General features: G+C 48.1%; 1 protein-coding gene across 1 annotated transcript in view; it reads right to left on the minus strand.

The window, feature by feature from the left end:
- TTC28 (tetratricopeptide repeat domain 28) overlaps positions 1 to 24,436 on the minus strand; it is a 496,632-nt gene that overhangs the window by 39,380 nt on the left and 432,816 nt on the right. The window contains exon 12 of the mRNA XM_031934623.1: positions 12,033 to 12,173. Within this exon, the coding sequence (XP_031790483.1) occupies positions 12,033 to 12,173 (141 nt within the window). The remainder of the gene's footprint in view (positions 1 to 12,032; positions 12,174 to 24,436) is intronic.

The following is a 24,436-nucleotide window of genomic DNA, read 5'->3' on the forward strand; positions in this document are numbered from 1 at the left end:
CCTAGCCAGCCCAGTCTCGGTGGGCCCAGCAGGACCTGGCCATGGGGCCCCTTGCACTCAGGCAGGGCAGGCCTTTGAGAATACCACTCTAATCTGTGCTGCTATTCAGTTGGGCGGCAGGGAGCACTTGTCCCTAGAGAGATCCTTTTCAAAATAAAAACAAAAGACTAGAAATAGTCAGTCAGTAATTATGAAACAAACAACAAACCAAAAAACCAACCAACCAACCTGAAACCATGATTTGAGGTCAAAGTAAATCCATCAAGACTTTCTCCCTGAGCAGGAGGCATCTGTGGCTAGCCGCCTGGCCCCGCAGCAGCAGCCTTCACAGGCCTTCATCTGCTGGGCCCAGTGCTTCCTTCCTGCCCACGCCTCTTCCTTAGTAGCTCTTCAGGCAGCAGCTGCCTCTGGTTTCTCCACGCTAGTGGCCCTGGTCCACCTTGACAGCAGCCACATGTGGCTGGTCCCCACTGGGGAACTGCCCTGAGAGTGATAGGCTCAGGGGCAGAGAATGGGAGTTGGGGGCCGGGGGGATGGCGGGCAGGAGAACAAGGCTGAGAGCTACCGATGGTCCCTTGAACCCTGGGAGCCCTCTGCTGGAGGTGCGCATGGCAGGGAGGGTGTCAGGCTGTGACTCAGAGGACAGGATGTGGCGGGACACAGCCCCTCTCTGGTTGCATGGGTGGACCCGAGGTTTCCTTGCCTCCACCATCAATAGTGCTGCTGCTGCCTTGTGCAGACTGCTGGGAGCTGGTAGGGGTGAGCTCCCTTTCACATGTAGTTTCTGTTCTCACTGCAACAGTTAAAGCAACCTACTGCAGCTATCTTACTGGGATACCTCTGCCTAGAGACCTGCATAAAGATATATTCCCAACAGATCAAAACAGCAAAGCACTCAGTCAGCTCCTTAGCCCTGAGCCTTACTGTTCACAGCTGGGAGTGGACCACCAGTTTGCATAGACAGGTCACCAAAGAGCTGTGACTCTGTCAAGGAATGTCACTTTCTACTTCCCTCTTTTTCTTGCTGGTAAAATAAAGGGTTGGGCTAAAGTTCTTGTAGGGCCTCTTCCAGGGTTTTTTTTATTTTTATTTTTATTTTTATTTTTATTTTTTTACTGGTGATCAATCTAACCAGAACTTCTAGTTTTAGAAATGAAAAATTTCCTCTATCTAGGCAAGCCTTCAACCCCTCTGCTGAGCCTCAGCCCTTCCTGTGTTTCCCCTGCGTGGGCATCAGGCATGGGACAGTTAGGGTGCAGGCTCAGCTTTCTGGTGTTGTAATCTGCCTGGGAGAGTTGGCACTGCTGATACATGTCCTTGTGGTGGTGTGGTTTTGGGCCTCAGAGTCACAGCTGGCTGGCAGCAGGCACCCCGGGCTCTGAGCCCCAGGTGGCAGAATGCTCATGGCGGCTGACAGGTGTGCACTGGAGTGTGAGGGATGACCTGCTCTCTGCCATCCACCTTCCTGCACTGTCACGACAACCTAGTCCTTCACTGCTTCGTAGAAGAACGGCCACAGAGGGCCAGGGGCTCCTCAAGGCAGTGCTTTACAGTATATATAGTATTGTTCTGATCTCCACAGGCCTTTCACCCCGGCTGACTTCTCTGTCTCAGCTTTCTGGGCTCTAGAGAACAGCGCTTTTCACTTGCTAGAATAAGAGCTTTGAAAGGGGTAGAAACATGCTTCCCACGGGGCAGGAGTGTGAACCGTGGCAGGGGCTGTGCTGCCCGTTTAGGAATGAAGGCAGCCCAGAGAAGAGCACACATGCACCCCTCTGCCGGCACAGCCAGGCCTGCCACGGCAGCCTCACTGGCTCAGGGCCTGTGAGGTTACTCCTCCTCTTCAGATGAGGAACCAAGGACCAGAAAGAGCAAGAGATCTGCACAAAGCCACCAGGTTGGCAGGGCATCAGGCCTCCCACTTGGCAGGATAGGGGCTTTTGCTGTGCCCTCCCAGCCGCTGTGTTCCTAAAGATGGTGTGATGGTGGGTGGCCCCTCCTGGAGGCTGTGACTCCGGGCTTCACAGATGCACCACCCCGGGGCTCCAGCAGGTGGCACTGGCTCACTTTTCTCACAGCCCACGGCTCCCGGGACCCAGTTGGGCTAACAGCCTAGCTCTCAGCAGAGGATCTTCTTACCTCACCCTGTCTTTATCATTCTTCAGATGATATTTATTAACCTACTTCAGGAACATTTTCAGTTTCTCCAAAGCACACAATCTGTGTGGTGGTGGGAAAAGGAGAGGGCCCAGCGTACATGGAGAGAAAGGTGAAGCCACAGAGGGTCTGTGAAGAGTGGACAAGGGGCAGAGGGGTCAGGGGTGTGGTTCTTGTCTCTGCAGTGATGACAAATGCCAGCTGGGTTGGGCTGCCCTCATTGCTCATGAATCTCCCCTTCAGCGAGGATGAAGGAATCTCTTCCCGAGGCAGGAGGAAGCCGGCGCACTGCTCACACTCCTTTGGGCAGTCTGTGCTGCAGCAGTGCCTGTGAGCGAGTATGAGCCTGCCCAGGTGAGCAGCTGCTCCCTGGCTTCCCATCCACACTCAGCTTAAAGGGAGTTAATTCATGGTGCAGACAGCAGCCTGGGCAAGTCCGCCCAACCCCCCAACACACACACACACACAGCTTTCTCAGGCTCTCACACTCTGAGGTGGAGAGCGAAATGCACCCACTCTGCTTGGGCCGAACAAGCTCTTTTGGGCAGCTGGGACCTGATGGACCTCCCTGTGAAGTCTGCCCGCCCCACCTTCTGCGAGGCAGGCTCTCACCTCAACCCACTCTGCTCTGTCACCTCTCACCTGGCTTCCAAGGCAGCATTTCTGCAGCAGTCTGGCATTGGGGAATCAGGTCTCCCATGTGAAGAACACAGCACTGCCTCCTTGGCAGAGACGTGTCTATGTGGGGTCAGTAGATGAAGAAACAGGAGCTTGACTCTCCCTCAGCCAAGGCTAAGAAAAGGGCTCTGGCTCAAGCCTGAAGATGACCAGGATGGCGGGGGCCCACCTAGCCCTGAGATTCTGGCGCTCCTGTCTCTGCAGTAGGGCTGACCAGGTGGCCAGGAGGCAGGAACAAGCAGGCTAGAGCTTAGTGCAATCTCGAAGAACCTCACTGGCTGGCTGGGGCTGTCTGCTCCACACGCATCGACCCAGAGGCAGCCACACTACCGTGGGAGCAGCACTGTTAGACTGCCTGGGGAGGGGCAGCTAGGAAGGGTGCCACCTGAGAAACGCATGAAGGGGCAACCTGAGGGAAGGCTTTGCCTCTCACGGCACCAAAGAGAAAGGTGGTGCTCATTCACCCATTCAACAAGGGCTAAGTGCCTCCTTGGTGGCCCTGGGCAAGCTGCAGTGGGGGAATTCAGTGAACAGGGAGATCTGGTCCTTGCCCTCCTGGAGTTCACAATTTGATGAGGACCATGCAAGGCCCGATAGCAGCTGTGTACATGTGTGCTCGCATGGGTGCATCTGATCTTAACGCTTGAACACAGGTGGCAGAACGAGGTCTCTGGGAGTGTCTTCCTTTCCGCCTCTTCCCTATGTCCCGCCCTCCTGCTCCTCTGGGGCTCAATTCCTCACCAGGCACTTGGTTCCTTCATGGTCTGTCTAGACATAGGGCCAGGAACGCTCACCCCAGGGCACATCTGGTCATGACATCTTTCGGATTACCGGAAGGGAGAGGTGAGAAGGGAACTAAACTGATAATGGGGCACCTTCTAGAGTACAGACATGGAATCTCAGGGCTAGGTGGGTCCCCGTCATCTTCTGGGCTGTAACGTGAGTACACTACTTGCATCCTCTTCTAGCCCTTAGCGCCATTCACTGTTACTAATGAGTAAACAAAGACGCAAGGTTAAACATCTCCTCTAAGGCAGCGACATCAGGGGAAAGGCCCTGCTGCTCCATGCAGTCACACAGCAGAAAGCCTGTGGCTTGGGGGGGGGGGCCCTCTGCTCTCTGGGGAGCTGAAAGTCTAGTGCTGTGTGGCATCAGGCCCTGAACCCTCATCTGCCTCATCTGATTTGTGCCCTCTATCCCAGAAAGGCAGACACTGCACACAGTACCAGTCCAGGGGCCATCTGTGAAGACTCTGTCCCCAGGTCAGAGTTCTGCAGGGGTCAGGGAGGGTCCTCGGTGATGGCAGCTCATTCAAGGTGTGGCTGCCATTTCTCAGCCCTGTCATTTCTCTTCTGATCAGACACATGGTCTTCACCTTCTCAGGATATGTTTATTGCACATGTTCACCTGCCATGCCCTCTGTGCTGCTCTGTGGTCAGGCTGTCCTGGGAGGAATCCTGCCTCTGCCCCTCACCCACTCACCTGCTCACACTCACTCAGGTGAGCCCCTCAACCCCTCTGGGGTGCAGCTTCCTGCCTCACAGGCAAGGACTGCACCTGGCAGACTATGAGTATAGCTCCTGCTCTGCTGGGATCTACCTAGAAAATCCTTTGGTTCCTTCTTCCCTCAATTGAGCCCTAACCAGGATGCTCCCAAATCCCCTCTGGGGCTCTCAGCTGAGCTGCATCTTCTGAGGTAGCTGGGCTGAGATTTGAACCTGAGTTTTAAGACAACAATGGAAAAATTAATTGACAAATACATTATATTCAAGTAACCAGAGATGCCTCAATTCAATTAAAAAACAGGATTCTGAAACCATTCAGTGACTTCCCTCCATGAACATCCTCACACGAAAGGTTGTCTCATCTGGGAGGTGAACATGGTGAACACTGCATTTTAAGTACTTATGCAATAAGCTGTGGGTGCTTCTGCTTGTTCCCCTCCTTAATTGCCACGTGTCTGGCTGCTCCTCCAGAGAAGAGCCACAAGGCTGGGCAGGCACAGGCGGGGACCCTGGCTCTACCGGTGGTGCCTGGCTTCTCTCAAGCCCAGGAATGAGTGTGGCGCTGCATGTGGCTTCTCTCCCCTTGCTCTTGGACTCTCCTGGGCATGTTGGGTCCGTGGTAGGTTCCCTGCCTGGGCTAAGGGTTGTGGCACATGCCTCCACCAAAAGGGTCTGCACCTGCCCTCCTGCAGGAGCCATGGCAACAGTTGGTGGTGCCTGGCCTCTGCCCACTCTGGGCATTGTGCTGTGGCCATCTGCTCTTTACTGTAACGAGTATGAGGCTCTGAGGCCAAGCCTGGAGATGCTCACCTTAAAAGAACCTGATGCCCAGGCCAGCCTTGTACAGGCTTTTCCTACTGACCTCATTCAGAGATTAGAACAAAGGCCTGGGCCAGACAGTCATTGGGGTGGGCTTCTCAAGTGCTCAGGGATGGAGAGAAGAAAAGACAGCCCTGTGTGTGGTAGCCTGCCCAGCTGATGCATGTCCAGCAATATAGCAAAAGCCCCTTCCAAAGGACTTTGCACTTTCAAGCAATTTGTGGGTCCAAGCCTGTCCCTGAAAACAAACCTGTCGGGTCTAATTCACTTGTTCACAGAGAACCTCCAGAGTTGGATTAGTCAGAGTTGTCTGAAGACAGAATGTGCTGCCTCAGGAGGTACTAGTAAGCTCCCTGTCATGGGAGGAATTCAGGGAAAAGATGGGTAATCACTTGGCAAGGGAGTTAGATGGATGAAGGCCTGTGGGGCTAGAGCACTGTCTTTGGAGTCTGGAAGACCTGGCTCCTAATGCTGGCTCTGTCATTTTCTAGCTGTGAGATCCTGGGCAACTAACTTAACATCTCTAAGCCTTAGTGTCATCATAGTACCCCTCATGGTTGCTGCAGGGATTGACTAAGATAACACATGTAAAGCACTTAGTACAGTCCTGAGTGCTGGGAAGTAATCAGCAGACACACACTGCTGTCATTATCATCGTTGCTATTGTTGCTATAGTTACTTAATTCCCTCCCTCCCTCCTTCCCTCTTTCCCTCCCTCCCTCCCTTCCTTCCTTCCTTCTTTCCTTCCATGCCTGTACCTACTTAACAAACGGCAGCCTGCTAGGCTCCTTGGGGGGTACAGAGATAAATCAGAAGTGACTGAGCCTTGGGCGAATGCACAGCCTGGGAGGGGAGAGGGCATGGACACAGGTGACGAATGCAAGGTGCAAGGTTGTGGCTCCTACCCACAGATAAAGCACCAGGAAGTTATAGAGAAGAGAGAAATGATTTCCAGTAGGGGCAATGCAGGATGGATTCGTGAAAGATGCTCTGTTTGACACAGTGCCTCAGGGTAAAGCCCTCTTTGGCCATGTCCCCATGCCCAAGTGAAAACCCTGAGATGTGAATGGGCAGGTCTGGGGTTCCTTTGGGTTAGGACAGAGGGTGGGGTGAAAATGGAACAGGAAATGGGAAGAATGGCAGGGTGGGACTGTGAAGTACTCAGATGCCAAGCTCCACACTTCCACCCAACTCCACTGGAGCTCCTGTGACTCCTGTCGAGAGAGGGACACAAACAAAACCGCGCCCCAGCCAGAGGGGAGGACAGCGATGACCGTCAGCCTGTCCCAGGTGGGTGGTAACGGGATCAGTGTGAGGGACAAAGTCACGTCCAGTGAGGGGCAGATTTCATCTCTGGCACTGACAAGCGGGCAGACTTGGGGCAATTCACCTTGCGGAGCACCAGCAACTGTTTGAGGCTGTTGACAGGCATCAAGATAGGCAGGGACAGGACAGAGGCTCCTGCCCAAAGCCTGGTGACTGGAACCAACAGCTGCAGCAGCTGTTGGCAGGGAAGATCCTTGCCCAGAATGGTCACAGTGAGGTGAATATGGGTGGATGGCAGCCATGGCATGCTGTGCATGCCTACATTTAATGTGGCACAGATGACCTGGAGGTCAGAGGTGGAGAGAACACTCAGCTCCTTATTGGGGCCAGAAGCCAAAGAGGCACCAATAAGGAGCAGGGGACAGGGATGCAGGACCCCAGCCAGAAAGCTGGGTATGCAATCTTGGGGGTTCAAAGCCAGGGCTATAGCTGTAGCTGACGGCAGATTGGGTCATCACTCTGCATTTATTCAAAGTGTTTCCAGTGGCCCTGAGAGAGGTTGTAGCAGGAAGAAGCATCAATCTATCAGTTTCTTGGTGGCGATTTTATCTTTTGGATCTTTTAAGTAGTTAATTCACCCCTTAAAAAAGAGCCTTTGGTGCCATAGAAACCTCAGACTCAAGGTGGGGAGAGAAAGAAACTACTTACTACACAGCAGGATTGATCTAGTCATCATTACCCTTATTGCGTCCTAGTAACAACTCTATCAGTAAGCAAATGCAAAAAGTTGAAGTTCACCTTAACAAAGGGCAGAGCCAGGTTTCAAATCAAGGTCTGGCTGGCCCCAGAGCCCAAGATTTCTCCTCTGCACTGTGTGCCTCACCACAGACAAAGGCCTAGACCTAGGAAGACAGTGATCAGCAGATCGCTGGCCTACACTGGGCTTTTGCAGCACTGCTGCAGCACACCTCTGTATGGCCCTAAAGCAGGGTGGCCCTCATGTATGTTCATAAAGAACCACAGTCTGGCCAGGCACGGAGACTCACATCTGTGATCCCAGCATTTTGGGAGGCCACGGTGAGAGGATCACTTGAGCCAGCCTGGGCCAAATAGCAAGAACCTGTCTCTACAAAAACATAATTTTAAAAAATTAGCCAGGTGAGGTGGTGTGCACCTGTGGTCCCTGCTACTCAGGAGGCTCAGGCAGGAGGATCGCTTGAGCCCAGGAGTTTGAGGCTGCAGTTAGTTATGATGGCACCACTATAACCCAGCCTGGGTGACAGAGTGTGACGCTGTCTCTAAACAAAAAAAGAACTACAACTACACATCCATGCACACGCACACACAGCAGGACACATGTGTGCCAGGTCTCAGCTTACTGGTCAGGCTGGTCTTGTGGAGACAGCTCCCCTCTCCAGTCACCGCTCTCCACTGTCCTGCTGATACTTTCTTCCCTATGCCTTTAGGAAATCGTCCTGTGTATTACAGTCACTGCATTCCCTCCCAACTCCACTGCAGGCCAGGCTTTCATGCATGGATTTGGAGGGCAGGATAGGCTCTGGGAGCACTACTGCCTCTCCACTTTCAGGGCCTGACCCTCAGGTGTTGAGGGCAGAGGGGGAAGGGGGCAGGCAAAAGCTCTGCAGGGCTTCCTCTGCACCCCTCAACATGGCAGCCAGCTCTGGCTCCCCCAGAACCCCTCCCCTCTGCCACTGGCTGCACACTCTACAACGTGTGGCTGAGGTCCCTGCCCAGCAGACAGTCTCCTGGGTGGGGAACCAGTAAGGCGCTAGGCCCATGTGACCCACACAGCAGGACACACACACACACCCGTGCCACGTTAAATGTGGGCACGCTGAGCACTGTGGCCATCCCACTCCCACCTGGCATTCTCCCTACTTTCTTTTCTCCCTGCTCTATAGTCATGGAGGTCGGGCCCATGGGATGGAGATGCCTCTTTCCTCATCTAGCAGGACCCCAGTTTTTGCTGGCGATTCTCTAGAATGACCCCCAACCAAGCTGAGGTTCTCTCTTGCTGATTCCTTGTCCAGTCTTCTGTGAGAGAACGGGAGTGTGTCGCAGGGCACTAGAGGGAAGTTGCAGAGACCTGAGGGTGGGCTCTGGCCCTGTTGTGCATCTCTCTTTAGAATAAGGAGACTTACTTCTTTGTCCTCTGTTTTGGCTCTAGTCACTGCTCTCTGGACAATAAGAAAGTTCCTCTCCACATTGTGTCACACACAGATATAATGTGGAAAATTAAAGACCTAGGATGCTTGTTGTACCAATGGTGGCTTACAGAAGTCAGGAAACTTCTCTGGGGTACTGGCCCTAAATGACTCTGGATGGGTGCACCTTACTTAATACCAAGGCACTCCCTGTAGTCCAGGATCCAGGATGCAGTCAAAAGCCTGTCCTGTTCTTCCTTCTCTTTTCTACAGCAAATGTGATCTGCTGACTGCCCGAGGTCCAGTCACATACACACATACCATTTATACATACCACACACAAACACACACATACAAATACAACTCTGCACATACAAATACATACATACATTCCCACAGAACCTCCCCCTACCCACACACAGACACTTACATGCATGTGCTAGCCTACCAGTCCTCAGCGTCACTCCCAAAGCATAGGGCTGCTGCTCTGCCCTCTGGGGCTCACACCAAGGTCAGGGTGCTAGCCAAGAGAAGGGTCTTTGTTTTTCATTCAATAGCGGTGCCTACCCTGAGTTTAAAATGCAAATGTGTTTTCTGCCAATAGGCAAGAAGAAAAATAGTGATTGCAGAGATCTCAAAAATGACAGCAGAACAAAGACCGATTCCTGAAGTGGCAAGGGAGAAAAACCTAAAGCCAAGTCTCACTTGACTTGCATTAGCTACAGTGGCCTCATTGCCAAATCAGTCCAGCAAACCACCCAGGAACAAAGGGGCCAAGGAATCCATAAAATCACTGAGCTAGAGAGCCCCTGGAGAGGGGAGCCCTTACTGCTCCAGCACACAAGGCCCCACACACACGGTTGCTTCCATGTCACCTCTGTTGGCTCCAGGGTACGAGCACTCTGCAAATGCTAGCCACTATCAGCAATCTGCAGAAACGCCACTTCTAGCCGCTCTGTTCAGTCACAAGCCAGTGCACCTCTTAGCCCAGATCCCTGGCCATATGTGGGACAGAGAGGGAGGCCTGGGACCCCACAGCAGAGCAGGGACAGGCTGGCAGGGAAGCTGCGAGGCATGTTTTGGCACCTGTTCATGGGTAGACCTCCCTCCTCTCTGGCCTATGTGTGCTGAGCTATAAGATGTGAGGGAAGTTTGCACTGTTTTAACAGGGATACCTTTGCCTCCATGGTTCCCTCAGCTGCAGCTCCACTCTCTTGTGGATGAAGGCCAGAACCCCGCTTTCTGGCTTCTGAGAGAGGCACTAGAGAATACACAGTGTTACAAACTTACCTGGGCCTTAAGGCTCACTGCATTGAAGCGAGAAGAATGCCGGCTATTTCCCTCATCCAAAGGGTCGGGATTGGAAGAGTCTGCAGAGACTCTTTCAACTCCTTTGCTTTTCTGAGGGTGGGACTGGGTTGGATCAGACCTTGCCAATGGAGCTGGGTGCAAGCTCAGGGCTGTGGGCCTTGCTGCTCCCCACTCAGTCCTCAGGGCTGGGCACAATACTCAGCCTGGCTGGGGACGGAGATTGTGTTGTATCAGTGAACCAACAAATTAATCTACAGTACTGTGCTCACTGGAGTTACTGCAGGGCTGCTCAGAAGGACAGAAACCATCTTTCCAAAATGTTCACTCCACCATTCAAAATGCACACCGACCCAAAGCCCAGGGTTGATTACCTAGGGCCCTAGATATGCCTGGCTTGACCCTTTTCTTCCATAGAGCTGAGGTCCTGGGGGAACTGGTTCCTGACTGCTGGAGTGTCTGCAAGCAGGTCACCATGGATGCCTGACCGTCTGCTTTGGCAGCTCTCTCATGTGAAGGACTTGAGGTAGGAAGGGAAGAAGGATGGGGGAGGCTACAACCCAAGGTGGCCAACAGCTGCTGCATAGGCACATAGACATCTCATCCCTTCCAAAGTTTCCCCACCCACGTTAAGAATTTAAGTTTAGCACTATTCTTCCCACTTTACTTAAAACAACAGAAACCCACCAGTTGTACAATGTCTTCCACATGTTAAGTTGGTCAGCGTGTTATTTATACATTGGCTCCATTATTCCCACATTACAGGAACCCTGCAGGGTAAGAAGCCATCCCCATTTCACAGATGACGAGACTGAGACTGACAGAGGTGAAACTGCCCTCCCTAGTGTCCTACAGCTGGTGTGGCAAGGCCAGAGGCTGCACTCTGAGCTCTTTACACTCTAGTTTATCACCACAGCTTGCATCACCTGGCAGAGGTAAGTGTCATCTGCCTTCACTGGCTGAGAAGTTGGCAGAGCAAGAACATGCATCCAGGCCCAATCCCAGGCCTCCGCAAACCTGGTGGATCCCTACATGAAACCAAAAGCCATAAGGGACACCTGTGAAGGTGGCTGGGAAGAAGGAACTAGGCGTGAACTAGCTTGAAATTCTGGCCTCCTTACAACCAGGCTGCCAGCTCCTACATCCCCTGTCCTTGGCTCCCTTCCCACTCAACTCAGCCCTGGGAAAGTCAACACACATTTGTCACTCTGACAGCACAATAATGAGAGGAAACCAGGGCCTGGAGTAGGAACAGACAGGGCACACAATGCCCTGCACAGCAGGGCTGCCAAGCAGAGAGACTGCCTCCCACTCAGTGCATAGTCACTTCCCACCTGTGTTCTAGGGTCAACCAGCTGCCCTTTAAAGGCAGGCCCTCAGGTTGCGGCAGGGACCTAGGGAGTCTGTGATGTCTTTCCAAAGAGGTCTATCAAAATGTACTCCTAGGTTGTTGCCAGGCAACTAAACAACAGTGGGACAGGTGTCCCTTAACCCCAACTGTCTGCCCTGTTTACCTGGACCCAGCTCGGGTATCACTCCTAAGAAAAAGATGAAAGGGTGTGCTGGCTTGGAAATTTCAAACTCGCTTCATCTTAAAGCCATTAAGAACTATTTAGTCAAGTGACAGGGAACTGAGGTCTTGGCACAGATGAGTGAGCCTGGGTCTGGATGAGTGCATTCCTAGGCCCAGTTTCTCCTTCCAACAGCACCAGCATTCTCACTCTCCCTGACTTCCCTGAATCTCAGGCCAGGAAGTCAGTGCAGGTACCCATGAGTTACCTGCAGAAGCTAGCAAAGAAGTATGTGAAGTTACTCTGGCTTCTGCCTGACGTTTGGAAAGTCAGCTCTGAGGCTATGTGAAGAAGCAGCCGACTGTCCCCTGGGACTCCCATCCCAGCCAAATGAGGGTTGTCACATCAAGCCTGTCACTGTTTTCTCACTTGAGCTGGAGATGCTGCTGTGAAGCAGAGGCCCTGACGGGTATGGGACTGTGGAAGCATCACGCTTGCTGCTGCAAATGCATGACCTGAGCCAGAAGCCTAACCAGCCGGAAGGAACATCCACTAAAAGCACATTATCTGTGCTCAGAGCACCCTGCCCTGCACTGGGCCTAGGGAAAGCACCCTACACGCACCTGTTAAAGAGGTTATTGCGGCGAACCATCCGCAGAAAGCCAGTGGGGTCAGTGACAGAGTTGAGTTTGTTGTTCATCTCTTCAAATTGCTGGTCCATGATGTCTCCTGCTTCACTCTCTGTCTCACTGCCGGCACAGGCCCTGCAGGAAAAATTGCAGAAAAAGCCAATCAGAGAAATGAAGCACTGAGGTATGGAAGTCAGCTCTGAGGTCCTGTGCCATTCTGTCACCAAACGATCCTCTAGTACCATTGCCTCCAGATGCCAGCATCACCCCACTCCCTCCTCAGTGTCCCTGAGGCCCTCTTCCTGAACTTCTTTTGTCCACTGCTTCTCAAGATGAACTCTAGTTGGTTGTTTATGGGCTGTCACCCCTGACTCTGCTGTGAACTCTCTACAGGCAGGAGCTGTGTCTGAATAAGAATTGTATTCCCAGCATCTGGCATATGCATGACAGACTAGGTGAGGTGCTGTCTGTGATGGGCTGGCCACGCACTCTTCCCAGAGTAGAGCTGAGGCAAGTGCAGCTGTGAGGCAATCCTCCCTGCACAAGCTGCAGTCCAGTCCATTCCAGAAACAGTAACGAAGTACCTACATCGTGTTGGGTACTGTCATAGGCAAGGGGGACATGCAGCCTAAAATGGCATTTTCCAGATGAGGGGACAAACATGCTGACAAGTGGCTGCAATGCTAGCAGGGCAGGCACTGCTGGAAACGCAAACGTGAGAACTGCTGCTGATTTGGCCCATTTTCCAAGCTCAGCATGAGGAGGTGACCATTTTTGAATTAATAAATTCATATTTCCCCTATGACAGACTTTAACAGAACATCTCACAATGTGTTTTAAGTAAACAGAAATACCCAGGAGTACCTTGATTCATCAGCATGATTAAAATGGCAAAAGGCTTAATAAATGTAAAAGCCATGCACTGTGCCCTGATGAGACACGGACAGCCAGGCCGTGGCTAATGTGTCTGTGGGAGCACTACCGGCCTGCAGTCATCCTCCTCCATGCCACACCATGCCTCCCAACCAACTGAGGCTCACGAAGGCGCATCTCTATGTTGAGCCCTCACCTATCCTAGGCATCAGGAACACATTCAGACTTTGCTGAGATGCTTTGCTGAGATGCTTACTGATACTTCGCCCACAGGAAAACTACTTTCAGACCTTCCTGCTAAGGACTGGCGTAAAGAAGTGGAGGGCACTAGGGCACTGCAGGCAGCAGTCAGTCACTAGCCCCTTGTGTGCTAAGCAGGTGGGACTCTGGAAAGGGGCAGACCACCTATCGCTAAGAGGAATAAGGCTTGGTGCATAGAGATTTGGGTTTAAGGCAAACATGACCCACTTCAAATGGCCAAGCTGGTGACACCTGTGACAGAGAAGGGAAATAAGCCCCTCACCGGCTCATTCTGGGGGCCAAATAAGATATGGCATGTAAAGCTGCTATGCAAACTTGAATGCTCTATGTGAACACCAACCCTGGTGTAAGGGCTAAATTTATGTCAACGTGACTGGGCTGCAGGGTTCGCAGATATTTGGTTAAACATTATTTGGGGTGTGTTTGTGAGGGTATTTCTAGATGAGATTACCATTTAAGCTGGTAGACTGAGTAAAGTAGACTGCCCTCCCCAGCATGAGTGGGCCGCATCTGCTTATCCATTGAAGGCCTGGATAGAGCAAAAAGGTAGAGAAAGAGAAAATGTGCTCTTTCTGTGCTGTCACCAACCTAAGGCATCAATCTTTTGCCTTCAGGCTTGGACTTGAACTGAAACTTACACCACTGGCTTTCCTGGGTCTCCAGCTTGCTGCAGCAGATCCTGGGGCTTCTCAGTCTCCATAACCACATGAACCAATTCCTTATAATAAGTTTCCTTTATCTCTTTATAAAAATAAATAAATATACATACAAGCACATCCTATTTATATCTATGTGTTGTGTGTGTGTGTATGTGTGTGTGTGTATGTGTATATATTGTGTGTGTGTGTGATCTTTTATTGGTTCTGTTTCTCTGGAAAACCCAGATAAAAACATCTAGTAATTATCTCAGAACCACACTGATGACTGGTAAAGTCCTGGCTATTGGCCTGCTTTTGTTCCCAGCCTTCACAGTCTGGAACTGGCTCTTTAAACATAGTGCAGTACCTGGCATGCAGCAGCTATGCAGTGGGAAACTGCTGAATGAATGAATGACGTATGCTGGAGAGAATTTTATAATGTGCCAAGTATTTTTACACAGATTTAATTTTATCTCTATGACAACTCTGTGAGGTAGGTCTTATTATCTCTATCTTATATCTAAGGTGACAGAGGTTTGGGGAATCCAAGGAACTGGGCTAAAAAGTATTAATTAGGTGGTAGAGCTGGGTCTGAGTCCAGCTCAGATCTGTGGCACTCACTGACCTCCCTCCCCCTCCCCCTAAAAGGCTCTAAGCTTCTCACAGACTTCATGCTTCTCTCCTGGGGTTTGACTTCGACAGAGAGGGGCTGAATATAGGAATTAGGAGAAACCAGGAAACTTCTAGCATCGAAACAAATCACCAAGCTTCCATCATGTTGGACAGCTTTTATTCTTCTCACTGCCTGGTGGACGTCAACTGAACAGGCAAGCAGGTGAAGACTTGAAAGGCTCCTTTGGGAGCTGAAGGCCCTTCACAGAGACCCTGGTAAATATTACTCAACAAGCTCCTCTGTCCAGGGACACATTTATCATCTGAATACAACTGCCTGCTTGGAGCTGAGAAATCGGCTTGTCATTCAGCACTTTGCAAAGGGGAGAAGAATTGCCTGGGACCTGTATCAGCCTCCATTATCTTGCAGTTCTGTTCTTACTGTCAGCCACAGACTGAGCCCTCAGTATCTCCTGCTTAATGGGGTTGTTTCCTATTTCCTGACCCTTCAAAGTATTAACACTGAAAGGAAAAACAAACAGGCGATGTCATAGATAAAGGGATCTCCCATTTACAAAACAAGCCTCATATCTATATAGTAGGAGTCCCTGGTGCCTTGCCACCGGTTCTCACAGCACACTCACTCTCCTGCACCCATTTCTCTGAGTGACTTTCTACAGATGGCACATCTGGTCACCATAGGTCCTGATTCAATCCATATTGCTTCAACAATGATTACTGGGTGGGAACCATGTGTAAGAACTATAGGGGCTAAATAGATGAGAGTCACATTATAGTTGCCTTCAAGGTGTGTACTATCTGGTATGACTAATATCCTTTAGTTCTTCCTTATTACTAGCCAATCCCTTTTACTCCAATCTCTGTTCAAATTATTGTGTGGTTTCTTATTCTTGCTTTGATACTGACTGATACATACTGAATGTTAATTTAAAAAACAAAATAAATCCTGCTATTACCAAATCCTGGGAGGAAGTCAGGAAAGTAAGATAAGCTTTGGTGCCCCTTACTCATTGATGAGGTCATTAGGTTGACCAATCCTCAGAAACTCACTGTGCAACCAGTACATCCAAGACACTCAGCTGGGGCTGGGATTATTCAAAGGAAGAACACTTCTGCCCTGAGAAGCTGCTAGATAGGCACACTAATCTCTGCAACATGAAAAATAAATTACTACATAGTAGCACATGTATGTATAGAGAGAGATTGAATGAACAATCAGTACAGGATAAGCAGGGGAGAGAGCAAGAAAAGAAAGAGAGGAGGAGGGAATGAATATGAGAATGTGAATAAACAAACAGTGGCTGTGCAGAAAGAGCCCCTAAAGCATTTAGTCTTACGGCCTGATTTTAGCCACTATTCTGATGGCCATGATCTGAAACGAAGAAACAATAGAGACACATTGGGTTTGCAGACAAAACTGGCAGTCATAGCTCAGCAGAGGATAACTCGAGGGAGAGAGGGCACGTGAGCCAGGTAGCAAGACAGGAAGAGTGGAAAAGGAGGGCACTCCTGGCCCACCAGCTGCTCAGCACTGGCAAGCTAGGGAGGCACCAAAAGCTAAGATTCCGTCTGTCTTTTCTTCCCAGTGCTTACGTTCCACTCCTGTCTAACCAGCTCTGGACCCTTGGCCCTGCCTACCTGTCTTGCCCTCCAGACTTGGCCACACACTCGATTTCTCCTTCCTTTGTGGCTCTCTAGGCATGAGGATTCTGGCTCAGACGTCCTTCTTGGACCCTTTCTACTCCTGGACTCTGGAGGGTAAAAGAGGACTCTGTTCTTGTTCCAGGGGCCTGACTTGGCACTTGCTCATCAGCCAGAGTCCTGCCTGGACCTGACCCTAGTCTTTTGCCTGGAGTTAGGTAGAAGGTTGAGGTCTGGATCATTATGGTCATGGAGAACAGTGAGGGCAAAAGGTCAAAGTCAAGCTGGCTTAAGCAGAGGGCAGCAAGGTATACCTCCTGGCGAGGGCTGAGAGGGGAGCTGGAGAGAGGGAGCAGTCCAGAGGCAGGCAGTAGCTGCTTCATGGTACCTACCTGCCCTGCTAGCATCTGTTCCAGGGACTCTGTGAGAAGCCCAGATCCTGCCTACTCTGGGGAATATAAATCATGCCGTCACTAGAGGCAGGCTCCAAAATGCTGTTCACGTGCAGCTTTCCCCAGAGAGAAGGAAATGGCTCATGAATCAAGCACCTCAGAGCTGTGCCAGAGCTCATCCTGTTCTTGGGGACATGGCTTGGCAAGAGGCTCCAGATAGGATTTTCATTTGCAAGCATGGCCACCTGATCTCTCCAAGAACATGCTTGCTCTCTGTCATTCCCCTGACAGTTGCAACTGAAGCTCCACAAGGCACACTTTTATTTATGTCTCAACATCCTTTTACTAACTCATTCTGTCTCCATTCCCCGCCCCCCTCCAGGCTTCTTGTGCACTGATAACCAGTTACTTGCCAAAGACCAACCAATTGCAACCCTGAAGCTGGAAATGACAGGCGAGAAACTCCATCTTCAGTTTCCTGTGCACAGGGCAGTGAGACAGCTCCTACACCGCTGGCCCCATGCCCGATGGGAGCAGATCAAAGGCAGCAAAACACTCCTTTTTTCAAAGCGAGGATCTTTTTGCAATTGGTAAAACTTCAGAAAGCAAGAGTTAGTGCATTTGCAGCTACTTCCCATAATCATTTTTTGCCTTCTGATTCTGAGAGGCCAGGTCTAACTGTGCCAGTACCCTATGTTGGGGATTCTATAACCAGGAAGCAGAGGGTATCTTGGAGATCTGAAAAGGTGCACAGATGACAATACCATGAGCACTTACTAGGTTTTGCATGGGCTGATCTGCCAACAGCTGAAAAGGCCCACCCATTTTTCCCAGTAACCACTTAGCAAGAGCACCAGAAAATGAAGACATGAGACTTTTGGGAACTCAAGATTTCTGAGACCTTTGAAACTTTCCCATGTGACTTACTTACCAGTTCCTGTCTATTTTTTCTTACTAACAATTAGTAAACTTTTAAGATGAAAAGAGCCTGGGCAAAAAAAAAGCAATTTAGTTGCAATCTTAGTCTCTGATGAAACAGACTTTAAACCAACAAAGATCAAAAGAGACAAAGAAGGTCCACTACATAAATGGTAAAGGGATCAAGTCAACAAGAAGAGCTAACTATCCTAAATATATATGCACCCAATACAGGAGCATCCAGATTCATAAAGCAAGTCCTTAGAGACCTACAAAGAGACTTAGACTCCCACACAATAATAATGGGAAACTTTAACACCCCTCTGTCAATATTAGACAGATCAATGAGACAGAAGGTTAACAAGGATATCCAGGACTTGAACTCATCTCTGGACCAAGTGGACCTAATAGACATCTACAGAACTCTCCACCCCAAATCAACAGAATATACACTCTTCTCAGCACCACATCACACTTATTCTAAAATTGACCACATAGTTGGTAGTAAAACACTCCTCAGCAAATGTAAAAGAACAGAAATCACAACAAACTGTCTCTCAGACCCCAGTGCAATCAAATTAGAACTCAGGATTAAGAAACTCGCTCAAAACCACATAACTACATGGAAACTGAACAACCTGCTCCTGAATAACTACTGGGTACATAAGGAAATGAAGGCAGAAATAAAGATGTTCTTTGAAACCAGTGAGAACAAAGACACAATGTACCAGAATCTCTGGGACACATTTAAAGCAGTGTGTAGAGGGAAATTTATAGCACTAAATGCCCACAAGAGAAAGTAGGAGAAATCTAAAATCGACACCCTAACATCACAATGAAAAGAACTAGAGAAGCAAGAGTAAACACATTCAAAAGCTAGCAGACAGCAAGAAATAACTAAGATCAGAGCAGAACTGAAGGAGATAGAGACACAAAAAACCCTTCAAAAAATCAATGAATCCAGGAGCCGGTTTTCTGAAAAGATCAACAAAATAGATAGACCACTAGCAAGACTAATAAAGAAGAAAAGAGAGAAGAATCAAGTAGATGCAATAAAAAATGATAAAGGGGATATCACCACGATCCCACAGAAATACAAACTACCATGACAGAATACTATAAACACCTCTATGCAAATAAACTAGAAAATCTAGAAGAAATGGATAAATTCCTGGACACATACACTCTCCCAAGACTAAACCAGGAAGAAGTTGAATCCCTATATAGACCAATAACAGGTTCTGAAATTGAGGCAATAACTAATAGCCTACCAAACAAAAAAAGTCCAGGACCAGACGAATTCACAGCCGAATTCTACCAGAGGTATGAAGAGGAGCTGGTACCATTCCTTCTGAAACTATTTCAATCAATAGCAAAAGAGGGAATCGGCCGGGCGCGGTGGCTCAAGCCTGTAATCCCAGCACTTTGGGAGGCCGAGACGGGTGGATCACGAGGTCAGGAGATCGAGACCATCCTGGCTAACCCAGTGAAACCCCGTCTCTACCAAAAAACAAATACAAAAAACCAGCCGGGCGAGGTGGCGGGCACCTGTAGTCCCAGCTGCTACTCGGGAGGCTGAGGCAGGAGAATGGCATAAACCCGGGAGGTGGAGCTTGTAGTGAGCTGAGATCCGGACACCACACTCCAACCTGGGCGACAGAGCGAGACTCCGTCTCAAAAAAAAAAAAAAAAAAAAAAAGAGGGAATTCTCCCTAACTCATTTTATGAGGCCAGCATCGTCCTGATACCAAAGCCTGGTAGAGACACAACAAAAAAAGAGAATTTTAGGCCAATATCCCTAATGAACATCGATGTGAAAATCCTCAATAAAATACTGGCAAACCGAATCCAGCAGCACATCAAAAAGCTTATCCACCACTATCAAGTCGGCTTCATCCCTAGGATGCAAGGCTGGTTCAACATATGCAAATCAATAATTGTAATCCATCACATAAACAGAACCAATGACAAAAACCACACGATTATTTCAACAGATGCAGAAAAGGCCTTCGACAAAATTCAACAGTCCTTCGTGCTAAAAACTCTCAATAAACTAGGTATTGATGGAACATATCTCAAAATAATAAGAGCTATTTATGACAAATCCACAGCCAATACCATACTGAACGGGCAAAAACTGGAAGCATTCCCTTTGAAAACCGGCACAAGAAAAGGATGCCCTCTCTCACCACTCCTATTCAACATAGTGTTGGAAATTCTGCCTAGGGCAATCAGGCAAGAGAAAGAAATAAAGGATACTCAATTAGGAAAAGAGGAAGTCAAATTGTCTCTGTGGATGACATGACTGTATATTTAGAAAACCCCATCGTCGCAGCCCAAAATTTCCTTAAGCTGATAAGCAACTTTAGCAAAGTCTCAGGATACAAAATCAATGTGCAAAAATCACAAGCATTCCTCTACACCAATAATAGACAAACAGAGAGCCAAATCTTGAGTGAACTCCCATTCACAATTACTACAAAGAGAATAAAATACCTAGGAATCCAGCTTACAAGGGATATGAAGGACCTCTTCAAGGAGAACTACAAACCACCGCTCAATGAAATAAAGGAGGACACAAACAAATGGAAGAACATTCCATGCTCATGGATAGTAAGAATCAATATCATGAAAATGGCCATACTGCCCAAGCTAATTTATAGGTTCAATGCTATCCCCATCAAGCTACCACTGACTTTCTTCACAGAATTGGAAAAAACTACTTTAAAGTTCATATGGAACCAAAAAAGAGCCTGCATAGCCAAGACAATCCTAAGCAAAAAGAACAAACTGGAGTCATCAAGCTACCTGACTTCAAACTATACTACAAGGCTACAAAACCAAAACAGCATGGTGCTGGTACCAAAACAGAGATATAGACCAATGGAACAGAACAGAGCCCTCAGAAATAACACCACATATCTACAACCACCTGATCTTTGACAAACCTGACAAAAACAAGCAATGGGGAAAAGATTCCCTATTTAATAAATGTGCTGGGAAAACTGGCTAGCCATATGTAGAAAGCTGAAACTGGATCCCTTCCTTACACCGTATACAAAAATTAACTCAAAATGGATTAAAGACTTAAATGTAAGACCTGACACCATAAAACCCTAGAAGAAAACCTGGGCAAAACCATTCAGGACATAGGCATGGGCAAGGATTTCATGACTAAAACACCAAAAGCAATGGCAACAAAAGCCAAAACAGACAAATGGGATCTAATTAAACTAAAGAGATTCTGCACAGCAAAAGAAACTATCATCAGAGTGAACAGGCATCCTACACAATGGGAGAAAATCTTTGCAATCTACCCATCTGACAAAGGGCTAATATCCAGAATCTACAAAGAACTTAAACAAATTTACAAGAAAAAACAAACAACCTCATCGAAAAGTGGACGAAGGATATGAACAGACACTTCTCAAAAGAAGACATTTATGCAGCCAACAGACATATGAAAAATGCTCATCATCACTGGTCATTAGAAAAGTGCAAATCAAAACCACAATGAGATACCATCTTATGCCAGTAAAAATGGCAATCATTAAAAAGTCAGGAAACAACAGATACTGGAGGGGATGTAGAGAAATAGGAACACTTTTACACTGTTGGTGGGAGTGTCAATTAGTTCAACCATTGTGGAAGACAGTGTGGTGATTCCTCAAGGATCTACAACTAGAAATACCATTTGACCCAGTGATCCCATTACTGGATATATATGCAAAGGATTATAAATCATGCTACTATAAATACACATGCACACGTATGTTTATTACAGCACTATTCACAGTAGCAAAGACTTGGAACCAACCCAAATGTCCAACAATGATAGACTGGATTAAAAAAATGTGACACATATACACTGCGGAATACTATGCAGCCATAAAAAAGGATAAGTTCATGTCCTTTACAGGGACATGGATGAAGCTGTAAACCATCATTCTGTTACATTCTGAGCAAACTATCACAAGGACAGAAAACCAAACATTGCACATTTTCACTCATAGGTGGGAGTTGAACAACAAGAACACATGGACACAGGGTGGGGAACATCACACACCGGGGTCTTTCAGGGGGTGGGGGACTGGGGGAGGGATAGCATTAGGGGAAATACCTAATGTAAATGATGAGTTGATGGGTGCAACAAACCAACATGGCACATGTATACCTATGCAACAAACCAGCACACTGTGCACACGTACCCTAGAACAAAGGAAGGAAGGAAGGAAAGAAAGAAAGGAAGGAAAGAAAGAAAGGAAGGAAGGAAGAAGGAAAGGAAAGGAAAGGAAAGGAAAGGAAAGGAAAGGAAAGGAAAGGAAAGGAAAGGAAAGGAAAGGAAAGGAAAGGAAGAAAGGAAGAAAGGAAGAAAAGAGCCTGGGCTTCCTTTTAGGGATAGCAAAGAAAGGCTGGGAGACATCCTACTCTATGGGATGTCTCACATAGGAGAAGAACCCAAGAAACAGAGAAGCGATGTGAGTCTTTAAATCAGGAATACAGGCTACACACTGGGGATGAGGAGGAGGCGGCGGTATAGTAGACAGCTTTGGAGCAAGCTCTGATCATAAACATTCTACTTCTAGAAATTGCCTCCCTGGGCCAAGCGCGGTGGCTCACGCCTGTAATCCCAACACTTTGGGACGCCAAGGCAGGTGGATCATGACGTCAGGAGTTCAAGACCAGCCTGGCCAAGATGGTAAAACCCCGTCTCTACTAAAAATACAAAAATTAGCCAGGCGTGATGGTGGTCGCCTGTAATACCAGCTATTCGGGAGGCTGAGGCAGAGAACTGCTTGAACCCAGGAGGCAGAGGTTGCAGAGAGCCAAGATAATGCCACTGCACTCCAGCCTGGGTAACAGAGTGAGACTCTGTCTCAAAAAAAGAAATTGCCTCCCTGATTCACAGAGTCACATATGGTGACCATCCTTCTTGCACTGGTGATTGTATCAGATGTGTATTCCTGCCCTAAGCTTGGCCTATCAGATTCCTTTCCCCAAAATTTGTGTGCTGGAATTCAGGGGAGCTGAATGTAACTTCCTGTGGCTAGTTCTATAGGCTGTTGGTGAGCACAGGAGCCATCCGAGGTGGCTATTTTCCCACTCTGGGATGAGGAGCAGAGAGCAGTTTGCACCTCCAGCTGCAAACTGGAGGTCTGCAGCGGGAGGTGCCAAATGAAGCAGCTGAGCAGTGATGAGAACCAGACTGCCTCCCACAACCCAGGGGTTCCCACAGCTTTCCTTTAGTGTTCCAAGTTTGCCTTGGATTTCATGGGGCTCCTTACCCATATAACCTTATTAGAAATCCCCCTCTTTGGATTAAGCAAGGTTTGGGGAGGATTGTCGTTGGGGGAGAGGAAGGGCAGGGCGGAGAAGTGTCCTCAGGGACCTGTGTGTCCTCACTGCCCAAAGCCACAGCTGTCTAATTGCTCTGGTATCATTCAAACTTATGGGCACGTTGGACGGTCAGTGGGTAGAGAGAGTATGAGCTGCACACCAGAGCAAGATGTGCTAGAACCATCCATGAGGGTAGAGACAAGTGAAAGCCATTCTTCTCAGAAAATTCCTCCCAGGGGGCCCAATATCATGCCAGAGAAAATATGGTAACGCCAGCAGTCTCTGAAGTCAAATCCACTAGTTCAAACCCTCTGTAGTGGCTAGCAGTGGGGCCCTTCCAGCATTTGCTGTTGACACTGCCCGGGGCTATGAACAGTTTCTCATCAGAAGGTCAGTCACTATCATACATTCACTGGTCTCTCTGGAAATGCTTATATTTGAATGAGGCTAGATTTAATTCCTTTCTCTTCTTGTACATCACTCTAGAAATTGCTTTTCTCTGTATCCTCTCAAGGCTATAATTTATACTATTATCTAACAGTTGTAATTTATAGAAAAAACCTTCTGTTGGTCGGAAGGCAAACGATTACATTAACCTGCCAAGAATCTATACATATATGAACACAAAACACATCTATGAACAATCAATGAATTATGTGTGCTTTGTTTGTTAAACTGATAAAAGAATAAAAGTTCTCTTCCGAAATGCTTTCTTAAGAGCATCTGAATTTTCTTTAAAAAAAAAAACAAAGTCTTCTGGCCTCTGGGATCCAGAACAATTGTGCATTTTTAACTCAGAAGCATTTTTGTACACATCCTTTTTATCTCATGGCCTGGAATTATCTAGTCTATACTTAAGTGTTAAAGGAGAAATACAGATTTACCCCTAGCTTTTCTTTGTTAAAGGAGAAATACAGGTTTTCCCCTCGCTTTTCTTTTTTCAGTAAACACAGTGATCAAATAAATAAGAAGGTTTCACTTCCATTAGCTCAACAGCCCGTGTGTATGAATACACAAAGACCGTAATCGATTGGAAGGCCCCATTACTTGGTGTTTTATTTTTGAAATCTTTGCCGAGAAAGTGTTGGCAATGGAGTTTTCCCCTGACGATGTGACTCTCAAACCCTCTCCTCCACCAATCAGGTTTAATCACATCAATAAGGTTCAACTCAACCAATATGAATGCTGTCTAGTACCGGTTGAGTATCCTTATCTGAAATGCTCGGGACCAGAAGTATTTTGAATTTTTGATCTTTTTGGATTTTGGAATTTTTACCAGCTGAGCATCCCAAATTTAAAAACCTGAAATCTGACATGCTCCAATGAGCATTTCCTCTGAGCCTCATGTTGACGCTCTGAAAGTTTTAGATTCTGGAGCATTTTGGATTTTTGAATTTGGGATTCAACCTGTAGTAGAAAGAGCCCAAGGCCTGGAGTCTAGGACACATTCCTTCTGGACATCACCTATGGGACTCAGAAGAAGCAAATCTTTCTTCTTCACAGATAAAATAGAGATAATAATAGGATTAATGAAATAATGTCAGTGTATATAGCACCTATCACATAGAACCTGGCACCTGCTAGGTGCTCAGTAAACTCAATGGACATTTTTCTTTTTCGAATTCTGTGAATGTGTTTTATCTAAGAATTAGACACATACACACTCACATATACAGATATATCTAATAAAGAAAGTCATACCGAC

Source organism: Piliocolobus tephrosceles, chromosome 19 (assembly GCF_002776525.5).
Source record: "Piliocolobus tephrosceles isolate RC106 chromosome 19, ASM277652v3, whole genome shotgun sequence".
NCBI lineage: Eukaryota > Metazoa > Chordata > Mammalia > Primates > Cercopithecidae > Piliocolobus > Piliocolobus tephrosceles.